The sequence below is a fragment of the Parus major genome, chromosome 6 (genome assembly GCF_001522545.3).
Source record: "Parus major isolate Abel chromosome 6, Parus_major1.1, whole genome shotgun sequence".
Taxonomy (NCBI): Eukaryota; Metazoa; Chordata; class Aves; order Passeriformes; family Paridae; genus Parus; species Parus major.
Genome location: NC_031775.1, coordinates 12,088,761 through 12,110,199, shown reverse-complemented (window position 1 = coordinate 12,110,199; position 21,439 = coordinate 12,088,761). Strand labels below are relative to the sequence as shown.

The 21,439-nt window shown below is 40.7% G+C and overlaps 1 protein-coding gene across 4 annotated transcripts in view; it reads left to right on the top strand.

Moving 5' to 3' along the window:
* The window catches only part of PIK3AP1 (phosphoinositide-3-kinase adaptor protein 1), a 42,460-nt gene extending 21,853 nt beyond the window's left edge, over positions 1–20,607 (top strand). For all 4 annotated transcript variants that reach the window (XM_015633563.3, XM_015633564.3, XM_015633561.2 and 1 more), the window contains 14 exons: positions 645–789; positions 2,325–2,467; positions 3,633–3,765; positions 4,455–4,651; positions 6,866–7,055; positions 9,883–9,978; positions 10,517–10,696; positions 11,461–11,523; positions 12,199–12,404; positions 13,935–14,007; positions 14,344–14,499; positions 16,221–16,291; positions 16,476–16,585; positions 17,682–20,607. In XM_015633563.3, coding sequence (XP_015489049.1) covers positions 645–789; positions 2,325–2,467; positions 3,633–3,765; positions 4,455–4,651; positions 6,866–7,055; positions 9,883–9,978; positions 10,517–10,696; positions 11,461–11,523; positions 12,199–12,404; positions 13,935–14,007; positions 14,344–14,499; positions 16,221–16,291; positions 16,476–16,585; positions 17,682–17,736 — 1,818 coding nt within the window. In that variant the 3' untranslated portion in view covers positions 17,737–20,607. The remainder of the gene's footprint in view (positions 1–644; positions 790–2,324; positions 2,468–3,632; positions 3,766–4,454; positions 4,652–6,865; positions 7,056–9,882; positions 9,979–10,516; positions 10,697–11,460; positions 11,524–12,198; positions 12,405–13,934; positions 14,008–14,343; positions 14,500–16,220; positions 16,292–16,475; positions 16,586–17,681) is intronic.
* The last annotated feature ends 832 nt before the right edge of the window (positions 20,608–21,439 follow it).

The following is a 21,439-nucleotide window of genomic DNA, read 5'->3' as shown; positions in this document are numbered from 1 at the left end:
AGAGCTGTCCAGGCTGTGGTGTCACTTAATGACTGTCTCATTAACATAGCTGCTTGGCTTGGGTGCTGTGAGGTTCACACTCTTCCCTTCCTCTGTTCTGGTGGAAAGTGCAGTAAGCTGAATCTAATGAACTTACTAACTCCACAGCCAGCATCCAGTCTAATATGACAATTGTGGTGCATGCATTGCAAGTGACCCTGAAAAGCTTGGATCATGGCTTCTTGTCTGAAAACTAGCACTTTTTAGTATAGCATATCCTCAGAAAGAGGATATGCTATACTTTTCTCTTGGAAAGAGTCCAAGTTTCTTCTTTTTGTTTCTGTTTAGAATGTGGCTGTGCTGCTTAAGGGAAGAGATGGATTGAGTTGAAAGTAAATAATTTTACAAATCTAGCCCTAATCAGTTTATAAATCTATCTAATAAATCTGGAAGTCTATCAGTTTAATGCTTGTATCTATACTGGTACAAGCTGTAGCAGAAGTCATCTGCCCAGTTAGTCTGTGACTGGAAGATGCTCCTCAAAACCATTCAAAATTGTGAAAATGATAGATGGTAATTGATATGTTAGTTGCAATGAGAACAAAATCCCTAGAAAATGGACTTAAGTGTTTTTGTTTTGTGTGTTGTAATGTCTTTTGTCTTAGGTGCAGACAACAATTTATATTATCATGAAATGTAAACTAGATGGTGAAATGAAAACTGAAGTTGAATTTTCTCCAGAGAATGCATCCTCTGTGCGTGTGCTGGCTGAGATGGAGAATGAGTACACAATCTCTGTAAAGGCTCCAAGTAAGATGGACTGAGATTTTTTTTCCCTTCCCTCTCCTTACTCATTGCTTCATTTCTATCTCGACCTATCTGTCCTGAGAGCTGCCAGGGGGATAAAGGGATTGCAATGCAGAAAAGCTTGAGTCCAGGAAATCTTGAACTTGCATTCTCACCCATGATACTTTTGATGAGGAACTGAGAGAGACTGCTGCTTGTGGGCTTTGTTTTCCCTCCAGCAGCAGTAGTGTTGCAGGGACACCTTGGTGGGAGTTCTGAGAATGGATTGCAGCTTGTGGAGCACTTTGAACTTAGTTGTGTGTTATGACCACCATATTAGCATTGGCAGGGCACCAAGAGAGAAGGTAAGTGCCGGTAAATAATTACATGACTATAACGGCATGTGTTTAATGTGTAGTGATCTCTGTGATCATAGCTGAAACTATTTATTCTGGCTTGCCTTTTAATTTAGATATGTTGTGTCACTCTAAATATTTACATTTACAAAACTGAAGGTTGTCTAAATTTTAGGTTCACTGAACTTTAAAGGCATGATTTCAGACCCTTAAAGATTGATATTATTTTCCCAGCATTATTTTATTTATTCTATTTTGTCTGACCTGTTGAAGAGTCATTCTGCCATTCTCCCTGAGAATAGAGACTAATAGTCATTATAGCAACTACCACAAAGTCAGTGAAGTGGGTTGATTTAAAGAAGGTGATCTCATGAACATATAAAGGCTTAATTTAATCTGTCTTAAGTCAAGAGTTATGATATAAACACTGACCTGGAAACTAACTTGTACTTTGAATTATAAACATGGCCCTCACATTGATGGAGTATACAATGTAAGCTCTGAAGTTTCTAAGAGTAAGATGAATAATTTGAATTCCTTTATGTTATTAACTGTTTTATCACCTCCTGAGTTGTTAACAGGGAAAGACTATTTTTAGTGGGATTCAAATTACCTGTGTTTCAAAGAGAAAGTTCAGACTTACAAGTGCATACTAGACAAAACATCAAGAAGCTCCAAAGTGCAGGTAGAAAATAACCCTGTGCATGGGTAAAGTTGCTAAGTTGAAATTCCTTTTAATTGATTTTACTCAGAGACTAGTGAGGCTAACAGAGGTTGCAAAATCTCTAGTAACTTTTCTGATTTCTCTCCTCTTCTTCCCCAGCTCCTTTGTATTTGTAGTATGGCTTTATGGACCGCTCCAGGGAAGCCAGGGGTGGAGAGATGTGAGGCTTTCTAGTTCAAGGTGGAGTACTTTTAGCATTAGTGATCCAGTCTACTGCTAGCAGAGGACCTGGCAGGTTGTGTGCATTGACATAGCTATAACGAAGGTAGTTCCAAAGTACTTTCCTACCTAGTGTTTCAAGATCATGACTCTTTTCCTGACTTTTCATTAATTCAAGACATCATAATTGATTATATAGTAAAAACTGTTCTGATACCCATCTGGCAGTCTATCCAAACTCCTCCTGTCCTCTCAGAATATCATGGAATCTCATGCCCATTGTTCATGCTAATGGTGATTTTTGCTCTTTCTTTTCAAAGATTTAACCTCTGGGACAGTGCCCCTGAAGATATATTCAGGGGACTTGATGGTGGGAGAAACAAGTGTCACTTACCATACTGACATGGAGGAAATCAGCAATCTGTTGGCTAATGCAGCCAACCCTGTACAGTTCATGTGCCAGGTAAGGACTTCAGCAAACAGCTGCTTTGGAAACCAGCTCTTTCAGAGGCTAGACAAGTAGGCATAAGCAAAAGTGCTTACCATGAAGTAGCTCTTCTGAAATGAAGACATGCAAGGTTATTTAGGGATTTTCACCTAACTCTAATATCCCCTTTTATTGAAAGCATGGGTGTTTTTTCTATCTCTGGAGTGCATAGCTGCCTAAGGTGAGTCAGGTTATCAAACTAAGAAAAAAAAATGCGGTCAATCAACACCCACAGTTAGACCTTGATGACTTCAAAAGATTGGAATTACAGAAGTTGATATAACAGAAAGTACCACAAAGAAATAAATTGTTTTGGAATTTGCACCTAGGGGTTATTAAAAAAATAAAAATGTAAATAGTAGAAATGATTCCTATTAGCTGGAGGAAGCAGAGTAGCATAAAACAATATGTTGATTCTTAACACTTACTTTTTCAATACAACCACTCAGTTTTCCTATTCTGTTTTGTTCAGTTGGGGTACCTGAACCCTATTAGAGGGGTAAAGCTTGCACAAGGAAGTTTTCTGCTATGTTGCCTGTTGCCTGCCTGTGTGTTCCTGATCCCATGATCTGCCATGTAATGGAAGCCTACAGGGTAGGCATACAGAGTAGTCTTGTTAGTCACCAATATACCTGGGGCAGGGGAGCCTGTGTTTCCCTTGCTTTTTAGTTCAAGTTGTGGAGCAGTTGGTACTGGTTGATGCCTCTGCTTGGGGAATATGCCTGCTTCCCAGTGGTAAAGAACCCATTCAAAAGCCAAACCTAGAGCATGTACCAGAACAATTCAAAATGGACTAGTGTATAATTAAAGCAGGAGTGACATTTCATTGGAACAGCTTCAAGAGTAAGTGTATGTACCTGCCAAGAAAGTAGGAACCAAGTTTTCTGTGCCTCCTGTTACATGAATGACTTTCTCATTGCACTCTGTCTTGTGGAGTATACAGTTCTCATCTACTGAGCTTGATGATAACTCTGTTTCTGCACCAGGAAGCTATCCAAGTTCTTTGTTTGATGTGAACATTTCTACCTTCTGTGTACCTACTGTTTTCTGATTGTGTTAAATAATAAAAACACTGTATAAGTCTCACCTTGACTGAATCTCCAGACTCAACCAAACAAAAGTGCTTTCCATTTATCTGTAGGCCTTTAAAATTGTGCCATATAGCATAGAAGCCCTGGACAAACTGTTGACTGAGTCACTCAAGAAGAACATTCCTGCCAGTGGTCTACACCTGTTTGGAATCAACCAGCTGGAAGAAGAAGATATGACAGCAAGTAAGTTTAGAATCTTGGTTTATTTTCATATTTTCTTTGCATCAGTTGTTTTACCTTGACGCACCTTAATGCTACAGTGTGTGGTACCTGCACAGGCTGTCTCAAAAACCTCAGCTCTCAGCCAGAAAGCTTAATTTCTGATGATATCTATAGAAAGGAGATTGCCATTTGAGTCAGGTGACCCTTTTTTTATTACATGTATCATTCTCACTTCCCTGCACTGTGGCAGATGCTATGTGGACAGCTTCAAAACAGAGTGAAAGGATGATGTTTCTCAAATGTCTCCCACGTTTTCTGCTTTGTTCTTCTCTGTCTCATGTGCCATTTCTCCACAGCCCAGTCCTTTTCCCCAAACCCCATAACTCTAAGATACGCAGTGGGCACTGAGAAGTTGGGTTGGCATGCTGTCTTTTTGTAATTATGGTCTAAGAAGCCCTTACAAGTCTGTGATCCTACATACCTCTAAGCTATTACAGCACCGCATTCCCCACTAAAAGGTTATAGGACTTAAGCCTGGAGATGCACGAGATAATTTGTGCAGTTAACTCGATTCTGAAAATGTATATATATATATTTTCAGCGATTTCATGGCTGCTTTGGTCTCTGTGTTTGCTGTGTCTGTTTCTCACCTACTGGATCTGTTGCTACCAGAGAAAATCTTACGTGCTAATGGGCTTCTGTTCTCACAGATCAGAGGGATGAAGAGTTGCCAACACTGCTTCACTTCTCTGCAAGATATGGGCTGAAGAACCTTACTGCCTTGCTGCTTACATGCCCTGGAGCACTGCAGGCCTACAGCGTAGCCAACAAGTATGGCCACTATCCAAACACCATAGCAGAAAAGCATGGCTTTAAGGATCTCCGCCAATTCATTGATGAATATGTGGTAAGAGGAAGCTGAGCAGCCTTTCTGCCTTGTCCCACACCTGGTGTAGCTCTGTCACCAGCTTGGCACTTAGTGTTGCTTCAGCAAGAGTGTTGGGATGATAAAGTGTGTTGTGGTAGGGTGTAGAGCACAGGCATCCAGCCACACTGAAAACTTTCAGGCTGGAGGGTTAATTGTGTCTCTGGAACCAGGGAAGTTCCTGGGGCTATTGCACAGAGCAAGTAAGATGGAAGCAGAGACTGTCATGCTGGCTTCCATTCCTCCACGCATCTGATGAAGTTTCTGCAGGGGTGTGGCTGGTGCCTAGTGTACTCTTCTAGTTCTGATCTTGGGAAAAGAGCCCCTTCATCCAGCTTATTTTAGGGAGTAATATGAGAAGAGAAAATGTTTGGGAAGATACAATTTGAGGTGCTCTCTTATTAGTTGTAGTATGGTCAGGATTGCTTACAAGCTCATTCACAGCTGATCTGTGTAGTCTGCCTGTGTATCTGTTTCAGGTGATAGCCATTTCTCCTTGCATTGGTATAGTTGTCCATTCCCTATTTGTTCTTTCAGGGATCCAAACTGACAATTCATTTCTCTTTGAGCTAACCCCACCCCCAGAAAACAGAACTCTGACTTTTCCAGATTATGACACAGACCTGACTCCAGCTGCACTAAGCAATAGTTTCTGTGCAGTACTTGGGTAGGCATAGAGTTTCTCCTTTTGTTTCAGTTTGAGCTGTTTCTGGCCTGTATGCTTCAAAATAAAAAGGAAGTCCTTGACTCAGGTCACATGAATTCTACTTGCCTTTGCTTTAGGTTGAAAAGTTGTGTTTAATTTTCCTTAACATTGTCTAAGTGCTGGGTGATAGATCTTCCTGCTTTAGAGTGGTTCTGCCTGCCAGTTACTGTAGTATTTAAGCTATTTTAGGAGGCATGGGTAGTTCCTGGACTTGGGCCTTGCTTCTTGAATTTATACATTAGAGATAAATAAAAGTAATTCCATATTCTGAGATCAGGAGGGCTGCAGAAACTGTAAATTGTGTGATCAAAATCTTTGCATCGGGGTAAGTGAGAGATGTGCATAAAGTCCTTCCAACCTCTCATTGCAGTACTGTGCTCCTCTTATATTCTCTCCACCAGCACAGTGACAGAGCTGTGTTAAGAGCAGGTCCTCCTTAGTGACCATGTGCAGCACAGTACAAAGCACACTAATCATCTGCAACAGTGTGACCACTGCAAGGCAGTGACCACTATCACCAGTAGTATGGATGTCTGAAAATCACAGTAAACCCATTTACTCACCTAATTTTCTCTCTGGCAAAGGTTCCTCTGCACCTCTGTAAGAATAGTTTGTTGCATGAACTGCTGGCCTGACCCATTTTGACTGCAGAAGGAAGCATGTGTAGACAGCTTTGGCACACGTGCCCAGTGGATTGAGGGCCCATGAGTCGACATTTGTGGATGGAAGAATATCTCGTTGTATTGCAACTGTTAAGATGGCTGTGCTTGTGACATAATTGGAATTTGGGAAGGAGGATGGGATGAAGCTTTACATTTTGCTTCCTTGTGTGTGATTTGGTGAAGCTCTGCCTTCCCGCCCTGGTCTGTGTTGTAAATGCATAAGAAAGCATTCTGTTCTCCTGGGAATCAGGAGTTGCCTGTATTACATGAACTGCTGCCTGCTATGAGGTTTCCTGTTAATATCACAGAAAGGGGTCTGTGTGCTCCCACTCTGGGTGTCACCTGCTGCTGCTAATGCCAAGAAACTGAAACTAAATCTACATCAAAGCTAAAACTTTGCTATTTTGCAGGTGCTCTGTATGTGATAAGCTTTCCGCCTTATGGTTAGCTATGCGTGCCCCAAAATAGCCTTTGACAAGCATTTGTATTTTTAGAATGAGCTGTGCTTATGTTCTGGGAGTTTGCAGACATTGGGTAGGACATGAATGTGATGGAGTGAGAGGCTATAATGGCTACTCAGAATGTGTCAGCAGCCCTTGTTTCAGCTCTGTTACTTATTAATACAACATAGATCTCCAAAGTTTGTCCCAGATAGCTGTAGTGGGGATTTAAGTCACTTGAGAAACCTTAATCTTTGGGAATGAGCTGTCTTCAGAGTTTTTTTCCATCATTGATGAAAAAGAGAGGTATATTTTGCTTGCTTTTATTCTCTAGACTATTTATTTAAAAGAGACTTGATTTTTTTTTCTTGCCCTCTTTCTTCTCCAGGAAACTGCAGATATGCTAAAGAGTCACATTAAGGAAGAGCTGATGCAAGGCGAGGAGGATGAGTCTGTTTATGAGTCCATGGCTCATCTGTCCACTGATCTGTTAATGAAATGTTCCTTGAATCCAGGCTCTGATGAAGAGCTTTATGAATCCATGGCTGGATTTGCCCCCGGTGCCCCAGAAGATCTTTGTATGTATATTCATAGAATTACAGAATCATGGGAAGGTTTGGGTTAGAAGGTACCTCTAAAGATCACCTACTCCAAGCCCTCTGCAATGGGCAGAGACATCTTTAGATCAGATTGCTCAGAGACCTGTCTCTCTTATACATAGTAGTGCCTCACTTACAGCTTTTCTGCTCTCACCACAAGGAAACTATGCTGCAGTTCTAACATTGGCTGACTGATAAAATTGCTCTATACCTTTTTTTAATTACTAGTGTAAAAGATCAAGAGCTATTTCTTCAGTGTTTCAAGGACTCCTTGAACCCTGAGCAAATAAATTAACATATGGAAATGAGACTAAATTTTCTACCATGTCCTGCTTTTTCCTCCTGAGGACTGGGTACCTAGGCATATTCTGACACTGACAGCTAAATAACTAAATAAACACTATGTAAGATGTGATTTTACTGACAACTGGGAAACTGAAAAACAAGAGCTGAGGTTCTATCTCTTGAGAGCAAAAGAAAGCAAACATCTAGAAATATGTGTACCCAAAAGATTATAAATGAAAAAGTCATTATACTAATCTCCTTGGTTTATTGCTAAAAATAAAGAGCTAATTCTGATAAATATGCATATGTTTAACCTTTTCATTATTGCATTGATATTCAGTGAGGCCAATTGAAAATATCAGATTAAGTACCTATGTTAAGCAATTGTAAATTTGCTGTTCTTATTCACCTGTTTGGTCTGACTCCATCCCACTGGTCTGTTTTATGATTCCCATAATGAGCATCAAATTTAGCTTCTTTTATTTTAAGTACCTCCTTAAGGTACTTAAGGACTTCTAGTGTTTCTGCAGTTTTTAAGTTTACTGCTTCAGTGAAAAGGCTTTCTTTTTGAAACACTTGTGTTTATGGGCTATATTTGTCTTGGGCTGTTTTTCTCCTCTTTTCAATTAAATGATACTATAAAACACATTTTTGTTGATTATGGAGTCCAGATAACTGTGTTGGTTCTTTCCTTGAAATCATAAACTCTTTCCTGCTAAGTGTTGTTGGCCACTGCAGGGATGGTTTTCCTATCAAGACCAGGATTATTCTGCCTTCAGGTGGAGATAAGCAGTAAATCAGGTTGGACTTGTATGGAACAAAGCTGCTTTTGTTTGCAGTAATGAAAGTTAGAGTTTCTAGACGCTTGGTAGGTCTGCCTGTCATCAGTGCACTTCTGAATGGGGTTGATTCACTAAGCCTGTGGAGGGTTAAAAAACAAGCTCAACACTACTAAACCAAACTTCCCTTCTTCGAGGTCTGAAATGCCCAGATCTCCCAGAAACTATGCACAGAATTTTCCTGGAAATGGAGCTCCCTTTAATTTAGCACTTTTGAACTGGACTCTGAAAAGCCTTTCTTTCCTGCTTCTTATGGACTTCTAGTGTGTCGCCTTTACACACAAAGCTCTGCTGCCTTCTATTCAGGAGTCTTTTATTCAAATTCTCTGTTTTCCTTACCTGGTCTGTTAGCCTTTGCCTGAAGAGTATTAGCAAGTTTGTCTGAACAGTGCTTAAAATCTACCTATATTGTAACAAATAAGTTTAAATTGGCACAGTTCTCAGCACTTAGATCGATTCTCTCAAACTGAAAGTGTTTCAATATTATTTAGAATACCAGCATACAGGCAAACCCTCCTGTGAATCAGAATGAAATTAATGGCAGTGCTGGCTGGTTTAGAGCTGCCATCACAAATAAAGGGTTTAAGCTTTTGTACTGACTTGAAGGTTTGTGAGGATGGTTCACTAGAAAATCATAATTAATTTCTCTTGAAGTGCTTTTTCTAGGAATTACCCTTATGTGAGTATATATGGCTGTGGTGTAGAGGATAATACCAGGGCTAATTTTGGTGTAGTCGTACTGTGGCAGTGTGCCCCTTTATTGTGATCAAGACGTGCTTCCACCACAGTTTTTCCAAGGCTGATCAAAGGAAGGTTAGATACCACAAGATCAATTTTTCTGGCAGGAACTTGTTTGAGAATAAGGTAACAGAGGACTGGAGCCACTGTAATGAGTTAGAACTATTTCATATTCTCACATGTAACCCAAACTATCTAGTTTACATAGGAGTAGATCTATGACATAGAAATAGATATGCCTCAAAAATTCACTTATATCAATAAGCCTCAGCAGTCCATTTATATCTCTTGTTTTTAAGATCATAGGAACATGCTTACCTAACATTTTCTTTTCATTTTAAGATTAGTTTTAGCATACAATGAGGTTGACCTTCTTCTTTAAAATCAGAATTCTTTATGTCAAAATGCTGAATTAACAAAGCACCTTATTGTTTGCTGTCAGTCTTTCCTCAATACTGAATTGTCATCTGACCCTCTAAACACTTCCCAGATCTAAGCAATTAACTCAGCCAACTATTTTGACTTTATTCCAATAAATAAAACAAACTATCTTATGTGTCATGGGAAAATTACCTTTAATGTCTTGTTTTTCCAAGTTACACAGTTTCCTCTCAGGAGCACTCTACAGAGACCAAAACTTTCACCTGGCCAATGCACACTCAAAAATAGCCAAAACTCAGTGCCTGCTTGAAACCTAGTCAGAACTTCTCAATAGCATTTTTAATCATACTCAAGTGCAAGCATCAGGCAGCTGGAAAAAAATTGTGGAGCGTAGACTGAACATAGCAACTTAGAAGGGTTTTTTGGGGAAAACGTCTGGTGATTCGCCCAGCTTCTTTGATTGTCATCATAAAGTAAAGGTCCAGTTTATTATATCACATTACATCATTCCATGTATTGAATGATATAATTAACAGGTGCATCTTTCTGGGGATTTCTTTCAGATGTAGAGATGCTTCAATCCAAGCCAGACACTGCAGTTGCTGGAGATGAAGTTTCTATAACTACAAAAGACTCGATGCTCCGCAAGTTTTTAGAAGGTGAGACCTATTTTGAGGGATGGATGGCAGTAGCACAGTTAAAGCAATTAAATAGAACAACTGAGATTTCTTCATGACCTCTTCGGGATAGAAGGTAGTCCACTACTGGCTTTTTTTCAGAGAAAAAACTAGTTCTCTGTAGTACTGTGTAGACCATCACACATAGCTTTTGGAAACCATTGTTCTGTTTGATTTGTTCACTATTAAAGTATGTTAATTAACTGAAATTGATTAAATAACTGTTTCTCAAATTCTTAAAGAGGGTTAGGAGATTTTTCACTATTTCTTCAAAACAGATGGTACAGGCATAGTGGCAAACTGTTACACGCTACTAGATGTTAATGACTTTATCAAGTCCTGTCATGCAGGTCTTTGTTACATTTAAGGTACTGCAAAAGTGCATGGTTTTGGCTGTGAAATGGCCAACTTGATAAGAATGTGGTACATAATGCATCACATTCAGGGATGGTTCACATGAGGGAATCAGTGTTCAGCGAAGTGGCCAGGCTGCTTTCTGACAAACTCTGCTCTGTTGTAGGTGGTAGCATGGATGTGCCAGATTCTGAGGAAGGAGGTCATGAGCAGTATGGTGAAGATGTGTACTACTCCGTGGAACAAGACCCTTTTCCACAGGAAATGGCTAACAGGCCTCCAGTTCCTGTTCCAAGACCAGAATCTAGCTCTCCACAGCCAGACAATGAGCTGTACATCTCCAAAAGTGAGTTGGTTGCCAGTGGAAATGGAGACCAGTTAACTGTAGAATGGCATTGACATGGGCTCCAGTTGCCAAATAAATACCAGGATCCCTGGATTATTTGACTCTGGAGTTAGGTTGCCTTTGGGATCCAATTCCATATCTGTTTATTCATCTTTTACATACCCTGAAAATGTGGGGATGTTATATCCCAAGATCTTGGCCTAAGCTTACTCTTCGTGAAAGCAGTAGCATGACAGATTACCCCCAAACGGTATAAACAAATCCAACTAAACAGGAAAGACCCTGATATTATAAGGACATGATCAGGCTAATAAATTGAGACATTGCTGATCTGTAATGGTATCATTGATTCAACTGCATTTGTGTAGGACATGATTTTATACCTCAATGCCTCCCTCTGAGGTGGGGTTTTATTGAAATTGAAGAAGATTGTTCTCCTTAGTTCATTAGGTAGCTTTGGAAATCTTGATCATATATTGTGGACATTCTAACAAGAACCACAATGACATTTGAGTGAGTAATTTCAGTGACTTCTTCCCACTGTGACAGGACTATGGAGGAATTTCTCTTAGATTTCTCTTAGAGGTGGTTGAGGTCAATGAAAAGGGAATTCTACTGTACAAATCTTTATTTTTTTCAATGGGCTTAGAAGGACAACAGAAGTTGTGATGAGGTGCAGAATTGTGTATGCTTGCCATCTTCACCCTTGCTATTTCTGTCTTCATGAAATGCATTTCAGTATCTAAAGAATGTTTCTTTTGCAGTTTTTGCACAGAAGGCTCAAAGACCTGAGAATCTTTATGTCCCTAGAGGAAGGGTTAAGAAAGGTAAGGCAGAAGTTCACCCTGAAAGTCCTGTTAGTAATCCAGAAGCAGATCTGTTACGGTAGCTCCTTTGTGTGAAATATGACAGAATAGAATGTTTTGCAAAGCTCTGGGGGTAACAGTCCTCTATGAATGACACAGTCTTTTTGACCTTTTGTGACACTGGAAACTTTTATAAGTGCAGAGTATGAGGGGAGCACATCTCATGTCTTGGGAACTCTTCTTTCTATTACAACTGAGTTAGAAAATGGCAACATCAGCAGAATGAGTTTTCGGTTTCTGGGCTTAAACTACATAGATTATCTAGATAGAGTCTAGCTTTGTGACTGTTAAGGTAAAAGCTCTCTCCTGTGAATTGCTGATGAAGCAGGGCACTTTAAGGAATATGTTTTATGCTCTTTACTTAAATTACATTTTTAAGAGCAGAGCTTATCCCTGGGATATATTTGTATAAAGGCTACCTCTCAGGTGGGCTTTTAGACCTGAGAAATAGTAGAATGACCTAAGAAGAAAACACTTCTTAGGTAGTCTGCACTACTTTTTTTTTTTTTTTTTTTTTTTTTTTTTTTTTTTTTTTTTAAATGTCTGCTGGGTCAAGAGTGCTTGATCTCTTTGTATTCAGTGAAGAAGGTAGATGCTACAAGTTTAATAATATTTTTGCTGGTGTTCTCTCTTCAGAGACAATAGTCAGGCCTGTAAGGGACCTGTCTCAATCAAGTATCTATGATCCATTTGCTGGAATGAAAACCCCAGGTCAGCGGCAGCTGATTACATTACAGGAGCAAGTGAAAATGGGCATGCTCACTGTGGATGAAGCTGTACTTCATTTTAAGGAGTGGCAACTGAACCAGAAAAAGAGATCAGAATCATTCCGGTTCCAGCAGGTACAGACTTACACTACTGTTTAAGAAATACAGCTGTCTCTCTAGGTAGATGTCACAAGCTTCTCAGTGTGGGTACATCTTTTTCCTGGTTGGAGCAGGAAGACAGCTAACATAGTTCCCCAGCCAGCAGAGTTCTTTCCTGACATGGGGTAGCTGTTGTCAGTAAGCAGCAATTGGTTTTACAGATCTGTTTGTCTTGCAGTAATATTGTCAGTTTTTGAAGACCTGTATACAAGGAATTGGATCAAATCCAGTTGGCTAAATCACCTTTCTAGAGGTCACCTAGCACCTACCTGGTGGCAGGGGACTTCTGTGATGAACATGTAATTTGTTGGTTCTCATCCATTTCAGATCAGTGACGATTCTGTGTCCCAGATGGTGTATTGGCTGTCAAGTCCTAGTTGTTAGATGATCTGATTTCTCCAATTGTTTGTTGATAACTGCAGGACTGTTCTTTGCAGCTGCACAAGGTCTAGCAACGGCTGTTAGTAAATGCACAATGTTTGGGTGGCTTAACAGAAAGAGGGAGTCATTTTGTTGGCAGCAGTGACATAATGACTAGTGGAACTATTAGTTACAGTTTAAAATTTTCATTTTCATGTTAGAGTGAGGCTCCCTCTTTAAAACCACTGGCTGCTTCTTTTGGAGCCTTTTGTTCATGCTGTGGCAGTCTGGTCTCCAGTGGATGAGGTTTTGGAAGTTGTCAGAACAAAGGCAAGGCTTTTCTCCTCCTGGTTCTCACTCGGAAATGTCCTCTCTACCCAGAAATAGTCAGAGGAGTCCCTTCTTCTACCAGAGAAGAGCACAGTGCTACTTAAGTAAATCGCTGTAGAAGAGACAAAGTGGCATGCTCTGTGCCCCATGCCATGAGCAGCTTTTAAAGTCTCTGCTCTGAATTTTGCTTCATGGTACAGCAGTTGCTTCATCTGCTTCTCTACCTGTCCAGGGGTTTCTAGTCTCAGATCTGTACATATTTCCCTGCTGAAAAAAGTTGTCTTTTTTCTCCCTACCTTTTTGTACTGTAAGGTGTAATATGCTGCCACACAATGGTGAAGAGTCTTTGCTCCCAGTTACATTTCTTCACTGGGGATATCCTGAATTCTGAGTTGTACTCACACTCTGGGATGCATGGCAACCTTTCCTGTCCATGTATTCAGAATTCATTAGTACAGAAAGCATTGTGCAGTTACTTGATTGTGGGTCTTGTTTCTGTGCCAGTATCGCAATGCAAACAGAAAATACAGGGAGTTCTAAACCCAGTCTGCTGCTTATCTGCAACTGCCCATGAGTATGTGAACTTGACCTTAACATACATAATGAACGTCAGAAAAAAGTTGGCTTCTGAAAGACACACATGGGTTTCTGAAAGGAATAGATTAAAACCTGTTGACATGGTTTGGACTTCAGCCAGGTCTAGCAAGCTTTGTCACAGCTTTCCTGAAAAGTTAGCTAAAATATAATACTGGTTTTTGTCAGAAAGCTTCTCATCTTCCTTTATCCAAAGTCCTGAATATCTTGTGATGTTTTTAGGAAAATCTGAAACGTCTACGAGACAGCATAACCAGGAGGCAAATGGAGAAGCAAAAAAAAGACAAAAGTGCAGGTAAAAGTCTTTGATTCTGATATTCTCTGGTAATGAAGCAGCTGACCATATTAACATGCTCTTCAGGCAGTTGTGTGTCAGTGTATATTGTGGTTCTGTGATATTTTAATATACACATCCATGTGCCAGTTGGCAAAAACTTAGGGAAGCTGCTTTGCTCCTTACTTTCACAGCCAAGAAAAGGATGCTCACATCTGTGGAGTGTATCTTGATTCATTCATGTAAAGTTGTCATTATACTTATGCAATTGTGTTTAACTCTGTCCTTAAGTGCAGAACTGGCTCTTGGAGGCTGTAATTGCATAGACCTTTCTGAGCTGTTAATTTTCCCTTCCAGATTTGGAAATTACAGTACCCATTCGACATTCTCTTAATACTTTTGGGAAGCCAGAATGTGGAATATATGAATATACCCCCAGGAAAAATGTTTTTCCACAAAAAAAGGAGTTAAAACGAGGAGACTGGAAAACAGAAAGCACATCCAGCACAACAAGTAAGCAAGTTCTGAGTGTCAGCATCCCTGCAGGAAAGCTGGATGGAACACACTTCGCATGCCTGACCCTGGAGTCAACCCAGGGGACAGGATTTCTGTTCTTGAACCCCAGCATTGACAATGCCACCTCAAATCTTGCATGCCTCAGGCCAGCTGTTCTCAAAACTGTAAAAGCAAGTCCAGGTGTGCATCAAGTGGTTTGGGCATCTTTTGTCTGCATCTCTGCAGGAGGAGAACCTGAAAGCTGAGCTTAAGATGCTCTTGAGCCTTCTCAGGGAAAGCACACCACCTATCTTCAGTTATTAGATGGCAGCTGCTCTCTTCTTGGAAAGGATGCTCCCATGCTGTGACTGCCAGCAGGCTGTGTGCTCTTCTGGCCTGAAGGGCAGTTATATTTCAGGCTGGAAACCAGTCTCTACGTGCTGTTTCTTCAATTGTTTTACATAAAGGACAGCATTTTTCATTGGTAACTGTGGGACCTCTTGAGTGACTTCAGCAGTCTGCACATGCTTTTCATTACGTTTAATTGTGCAAATTAAATCCCTGCATTCTTGCTTTTACTGCAGACTGAGCATGCTATTTTTGCAGAAATCATTTAGGATCAATTTGGTCCTTTGAAAGGAAACCTGACTTCCTGTGAGGTTACTATGTTAGTGACTCTTGGCATGATGCCACTGGCATACATCCAGAATAGGTGTCAGAGGCAGGGCTGGCTGGCTGGCTGAGCCAGTAACTTGCATACAGGTACATGTGAGAAGTGTTAACAAGTCTGCAGAGCTCGCTGTGTGCAGCTTGGTGCTCTTTCTCATGGTGTGATTGTGAGAATGGACCCTACCACAGTATTTAGCACTCTTAAGTGCTGCTGTTTGCACCAGCTGATGAAACTTAGCAGGGGGGGACTGCATCTTAGAAGAAAACCTCTCTAGCCACCATTTCAGTGTAGAGGTTTCTGAATATTAGTGTCACAGTATTTCATAGCCCTATAGAATGTTATCTATTTATGATTGAAACCAGCCATAGCAGTGTAGGATATGTGTGTGAGTTGCTGTCACTTTTGGAGTTGGCATGACTAATTGCAAAAACAATCTCGACTCTGAATCCATGACAGTTAAATGGGTTTACATAGATGTGTGCTGAAGATTGTTTGAACAAACTTGTTTTCAGCTTGGGAACAGACTAGGAAATTTTCCTGTGATGAGTGAGGATTGTTGTAAGAGGGGGTAGTAAACAATTATTTATTTGTAACAATAACTTCTTAAGCAGTCACTCCAGGAATGAATATGTGACAGTGCTCAGAGCCATCTATCTTCATGCAGTTGTTAAAGATATGGGGACTGATAATTTAATTTAAATGTACGTAAGTGTTGAGTGTGTAACCCTTGTGAAAATACTTGCCTGACTTGCCAGATGATATTGGTATTGGATCTTTTCAGCTGGATTATGGTTTGTGAGTATTTAACCAGAAGACTGGATAAAGAAAGATAAGGCAGAAATCTTCTAGGAAGAAAGCATAATTGAATGGCTTGGTCCTGTGGTTTGTGTTGTATGAAATGTTGTTATTTGGATCCTGAACACAGGAAAAAAGCCAGTGAAAATAAACAAATCTAAACAAGCATTATGTGTGCAAGAATTAAGCATGAGGTTAGAAAGAGCCCTGAGTTAGGGATTTGCTGTTAAATCCATCAGGGTTTATTAATCATTTTTTGTCTTGCTTACTCCAGGTAGTGCAAGTAACCGCTCCAGCACTCGGAGTATATTGAGTGTCAGCAGTGGGATGGAAGGGGACAGTGAGGTAAGCTCTGTGTACTGCTGTGTACTGTTCTGCTGTCCCTAACTACATGCCTTTGTTTTCATGCAAAAAAAGAGCTCAGAGCTGGCATTGCATTTAGAGAAATGCCAAAACATAGCCACTTCTTTTGTGAAGACACCAAGAACCAAATTATGCTGTTCTGTAAACACTTCTCTTCATTTTGTAGGACAGTGAAGTCCCAGAAACAGCCAGGAGCCACAGCCCAGTTTCTCACCAAGCAGAGAGGCTTCCTTTCCCAGAAAGGCCTCCCAGAGTGCCTCCTCGAGGTGCAAGCAGGTAAAGCTAAAATGCAGCTTAAAATGTGTGCTTTCATTGAATCCATATGGAAGCTTTGGACAGAAAGCAAGGCAGTTAACAAGGCAGAAAGTGAGCGTGTTTTTGAAAAAAATCTACCAGACTGTCAACACGCAGAGTTAAGAATTGTAAGGTCATTGTTTCTTGTCTGTATGTGGAGGAATCTGTTTCCTAGTTGGTAACAAGGCTGTTGCAGTCTTGTCACTGAGGTTCATGCACAGCAAGGGGCAGCACCAGTGAAGCACACAACGCTTGCCACAGTAAGACTGACCCAAGTGGAATCGCATCCTGCCCTTGGCAGATATTCAGTACCTGACCCTCCCGAAAATATCTTCTTGGAAAATACAAAGTGTAGTGCAGGAGGAGGTTCCTTTTGGCATTCTCTTGGACTTTTTTCTTTTTACAAGGTTCTGATCTCTCCAAAGAATATATGTGTACTTGTATTACTGGCCTCAAAGAAAGAACTGCACTGATTTTATAAAAGGTGTTGAGGACTTTTGCCTTGCTTTGATCATAAACTTAAGTAACTTGTAAACATTCCTTTTAGTTCAACCAGTGCAAGTCAATTAAATCTATTCCCCAAAAAGTTCTTTCAGTACAGATACTGATAAAATTCTCCAGCTGTTAAAGCAGTAATTGCCACTGCTGCAATTGCCACTGTTCCACTGGGTGCAACAACAAGGTCTGTGTTGTTGCCTTGGCTTTGGTAAGGATATAGCTGGAATTTATCTGCAGTTAGCTTGAAAAAAGGTTTTGAATCTTTTGATCTCTTTCTATTGCATCTTCATTTCAGGAGAAGCTCCATACTAACAAAGTTTTATTCCAACCAACTATTACAGAATCTCTTTCCAGTAATAGAAGAGTTACTGCAGCAGAAGAGCAGAAGAAATAGCTTGGACAGGAACAGTGCTCTGTCTGTTTGGCATCTGCTCTGTTGCTGAATCAACCTGTTTTTCTTCTTGTGTTACTATTGATGAAACAGTATGCTTATATATGATGTTATTGCATGCAATGTGTTGTTCCAGAACTCTATTTTCTTCTACTTTCACTTGCATTTTCATTCTCTGTCTTTTTATAGGCCTGTAAGCTGTGAAAGCTTTTATCCTCCACCTGTGCCACCAAGAGGTCGCTGAATCTCAACGTCTGTGGAATATGAGATATTTTTTTCTGTTTATATATGTCTTTGTACAGATATTTTTTGGGCTATCTTAAATTATTTATAGGTGGGACCCAAATGATTTCATCCCCTTTATCCTCCCTGAAGCTCTGGTGACTTTTCCCATCATTTTCACAGGGACTTTTTTGCATTCTGTAATTTTTTTTTAGTTGGAAGAATTTTGGTGCTTTGGGGCTTCAAGAAAAGGTGTCATCATTGGGAAGAACTTTGATGTGTGTCTTGGGAGCCCTGCACCAACATGAAGATGCCATTTGATCAAGAAAGCACATGTGTCCTTTTAGGAACTAAGTCCTGATTAGCGTTGTTACCAAACCTCTCAATACAGTCTACCAGGGCTTGACTGGAAAAAATGCTTTAAAACCAAAGAAAATAAGATGTTTGAAAAATGATCATTACAGCAGGGACAGGTGAAAGTATTACTGCTTGGAATAACATTTTGGATACAATTATACTGACCTTTCAGAAAGTAGCATCCCCCTTTAGCAATTGCTATTAAACCATGGGGGGGATGAGAAATTGTCTTCAAGAATGTATCTTGCATACAGCCTTGAAAATGCCTTTCCTTTTCCTGTTCCCTCCCTGAAGAGGACAGAAAAAGGGTTGTGTGTGCTGTATTCACCATGAAAATTCCCAAGATAGCTGGTAAGGGACCTTCTGTATCACAAACCAACTGTACTTAAACCTTTTTCAGGCAGGGTGCAGGTATGGTGTTACAAAATCACATGACTGAGCTCTCAAATTAGAGAAGGAATTGGTGGTATTGCTGTGTTCTGTGTCTTTTACATGTGGTCAGTATAGCAGCAATATGGAAGGCATTTCACTTGATACTCTGGAACAATAGTGAGTCTGCAATTATCAGTGCACACCTCTCACAAACACCAGCTGTATTTTAGCTGGCTGCAGTGAAAACAGACAGCTTGGGGGCTGTACTCTGCTCTACTATTCATTTCTACCAATGTGAACCTGCAGCAGTTATGTCCAGCCTTTTTCTGCCTGAGGGTTTACAAACTTAAGGAAGCTTCCTGGTTTAACTCTCTTCCAGGCCTTAAAATCTTCTGTGCATATCCCAACCCTTGGGAGACAGATTTAAGGCTCTGGTTGTCTGTGAGTGACACAGATAGGAATTCTGCGAGATAACATTCAGGGCAGATAATTAAACTTCATTACATACTTTGTTTTCAGGGATGAAAGAGGGGGAATGGCTTGAAAATCAGCATCTGTTTTAGGTGATCTCTCTGGTATAGGTAGGACATGTAGAGCTTCTGTCTGATCATGTCAGCTCTCCTTCATCTGTAGAAGAGCAGGTTTGCTTTTTCTCATTGTAGCCAGGGGGGAAGGGTGAAGTGAGAGCTGCTTTCCTTTGCTCTTCTTGGAATGAAACATGGTTTCCAGCAGTATTAGCTCACATTGGAAGGAGGGAAGGAGGTTTTGGTGCTGAAATGAGGAAAATAGTGGCAAGGATAGGTGAAGAAATTAGGGATAAAAGAGATAAACCAAAAGAAGAAATTCAGGAGCTTGATTGTTTTCAGTTGCCACATATTCTGGTTTGCACACAGCTCCCTAGTTTTGCTCAAAATTTCCCTATCTTCTTGGTACTGACTGCAGCTGTGCCCTTGGACCTGTGATGTGGTAAGAGGAATTTGTCTGCTTTCACATCTGCCAGGTACAACATAAAGTAGAATTGTAGGATGTGGGTAAAACTGTAATAAGGCAGAAAATGAAGAGCAAATTATGTGTATCATGCAAATTTTCTTTCCGCACTCTTGGACTGAAGCAGCCCAGGGATCCATCTTTCCAAGCTGGTTTTAATTCTGCATCCTCTCCATGTTATAGCCAAGTTTCTTCTATGGGAGGGATTTTGCCTTTAAAGAATCCTAATACCATGGTTGTGAGCTGGATATTTATTGTTTGTGCTGTGGAAAGATAGTTATATCTGAATCCCAGAAAAGCAGCTCATAAGTAGCATTTCAGTCCCTTTCCCATTTGAGACTTAGATACTTCATTGCTCTGACCTGACCTATCACATAAAGCCTAATGCTGGTGGGGTTCTGGTTTGAAGGAGAGGTGAGCTGGGAAAAGTGAGCCAAACTATAAATGCAGTCTGTTCAGGCCCCTTCTGCACTACTTAAGATAGGGGAATTGAAGCTGTAGTTTCAGGTGTTCCTGTCTCACTGTTGCTAGATTAGTGAGGGATCTCAGTAACCAACAACCACTGCAAGACTCTCACCCTATCAAGGAAAAAAGGAACCACACTAAAATGTCTTTACTGTTTGATGCAGGTGAACAATTGGATGCAGACATGTCTTTCAAGCCTTTTACAGGCCAACAGTTATGCACTTGCTCAGCCACCAAAATCTGTGTTCCACATAGGTTGGATTCATCTAGTTGCTTTCAGCCTCTTGCATTTCAATGTATGAAGCCCCTGTATCTGTATTTTGTGCTGGTGAGCCTGTGGTGTGTGTTGTTTGCACCCAGGATGAGAGATACACTGAATCTGAAGACTGGAAGAGACCAGAGAAGAAAACAGCATACGTGCAGATTGCTGGTTACTTGAGGAAGTGCTTGGGAGGGAAAGGGAACAGTGTTTCTGATGCATATTAGAGTTCAAGGACTGAACAGATAATAAAATCACTTGTAAAATTTTAAGTGGTCTGGCCAATTATAGGGACATCAACTAAACCGCCAAACTCAGGTGCCAGCTGGCAGGCCTGGGGAAGTGTTTGTTCTTTGTACAGCATGCCTTGCAAACCCTGCTGCAGCAGATGGCTCTGCTTGGCCCTGTTGCTGACTGAGAGACTTAAGTACTGAATAAACTGAAGATGCTGAAGTCTCCTCTCTGTGTCTCCCAAGGGTAAGCTACTCTATTTTGGACTGAGATGCTGTGACTGGAAAGAAACATATGGTGTTATCAAAACTGTCTAGGTTCTCTTTTTTTTTGGTCTGTATGTGTGTGTGTAATACAAGCATGGCTTTTGCATGGGTTTTTGTATCTCTGCAGTGACCTTGCTTCTACTGAAACAGTGCATGCACTACCTCCTGAATCTCTGGGAAAGGCTTCACTCATATAAATGTACCATGTGAAATATGTTCAGGGAAGGTAGACAGAATGTGTAAAACCACATGCTTTAGCATAGGTATGATGCTAACAGGGAAATCTGTTTTCTGTGTCATTCTACAAAGCATGGATGACACGCAACGGCAGGGAGTCCCTGCTCATGTCATGTGTTCTGTCTGCTTATTTGTTGTCTCTCTTTGAGACGCTATAGCCCTCCCTACTTTTTAAAAAGAATATATATGATAGCTTTTGACATTTTTTACTGTATTTCTTTAATTTAAAAGTCGTCTGATGGATCAATGTTCAATACCATGAGCTTTTTGGATTGGGGGCTTTGTTTGGTTTCAGTTTTTTACTGTGGACTTCTTCTTTGAGGTAGGTCCATGTTTGGAGGAAGGTTTGTGGGCTTTGTCTTAGCCAGCACTGACAGAAAACTTGTCCTGAACAAGGTCCAGGTGCGGCTGTGCTGCCTCAGCGCCTGGTCTGGGCCCCTGCGGCTCTGTGCGCTCCTGCTGCTTGTGTGAGGGGCATAGAGAATGGGCCTGTGTATTTCACACAATCACAGACCCGATGAGCTTGGAAAAGATCTCTGAGAGCGTCGAGT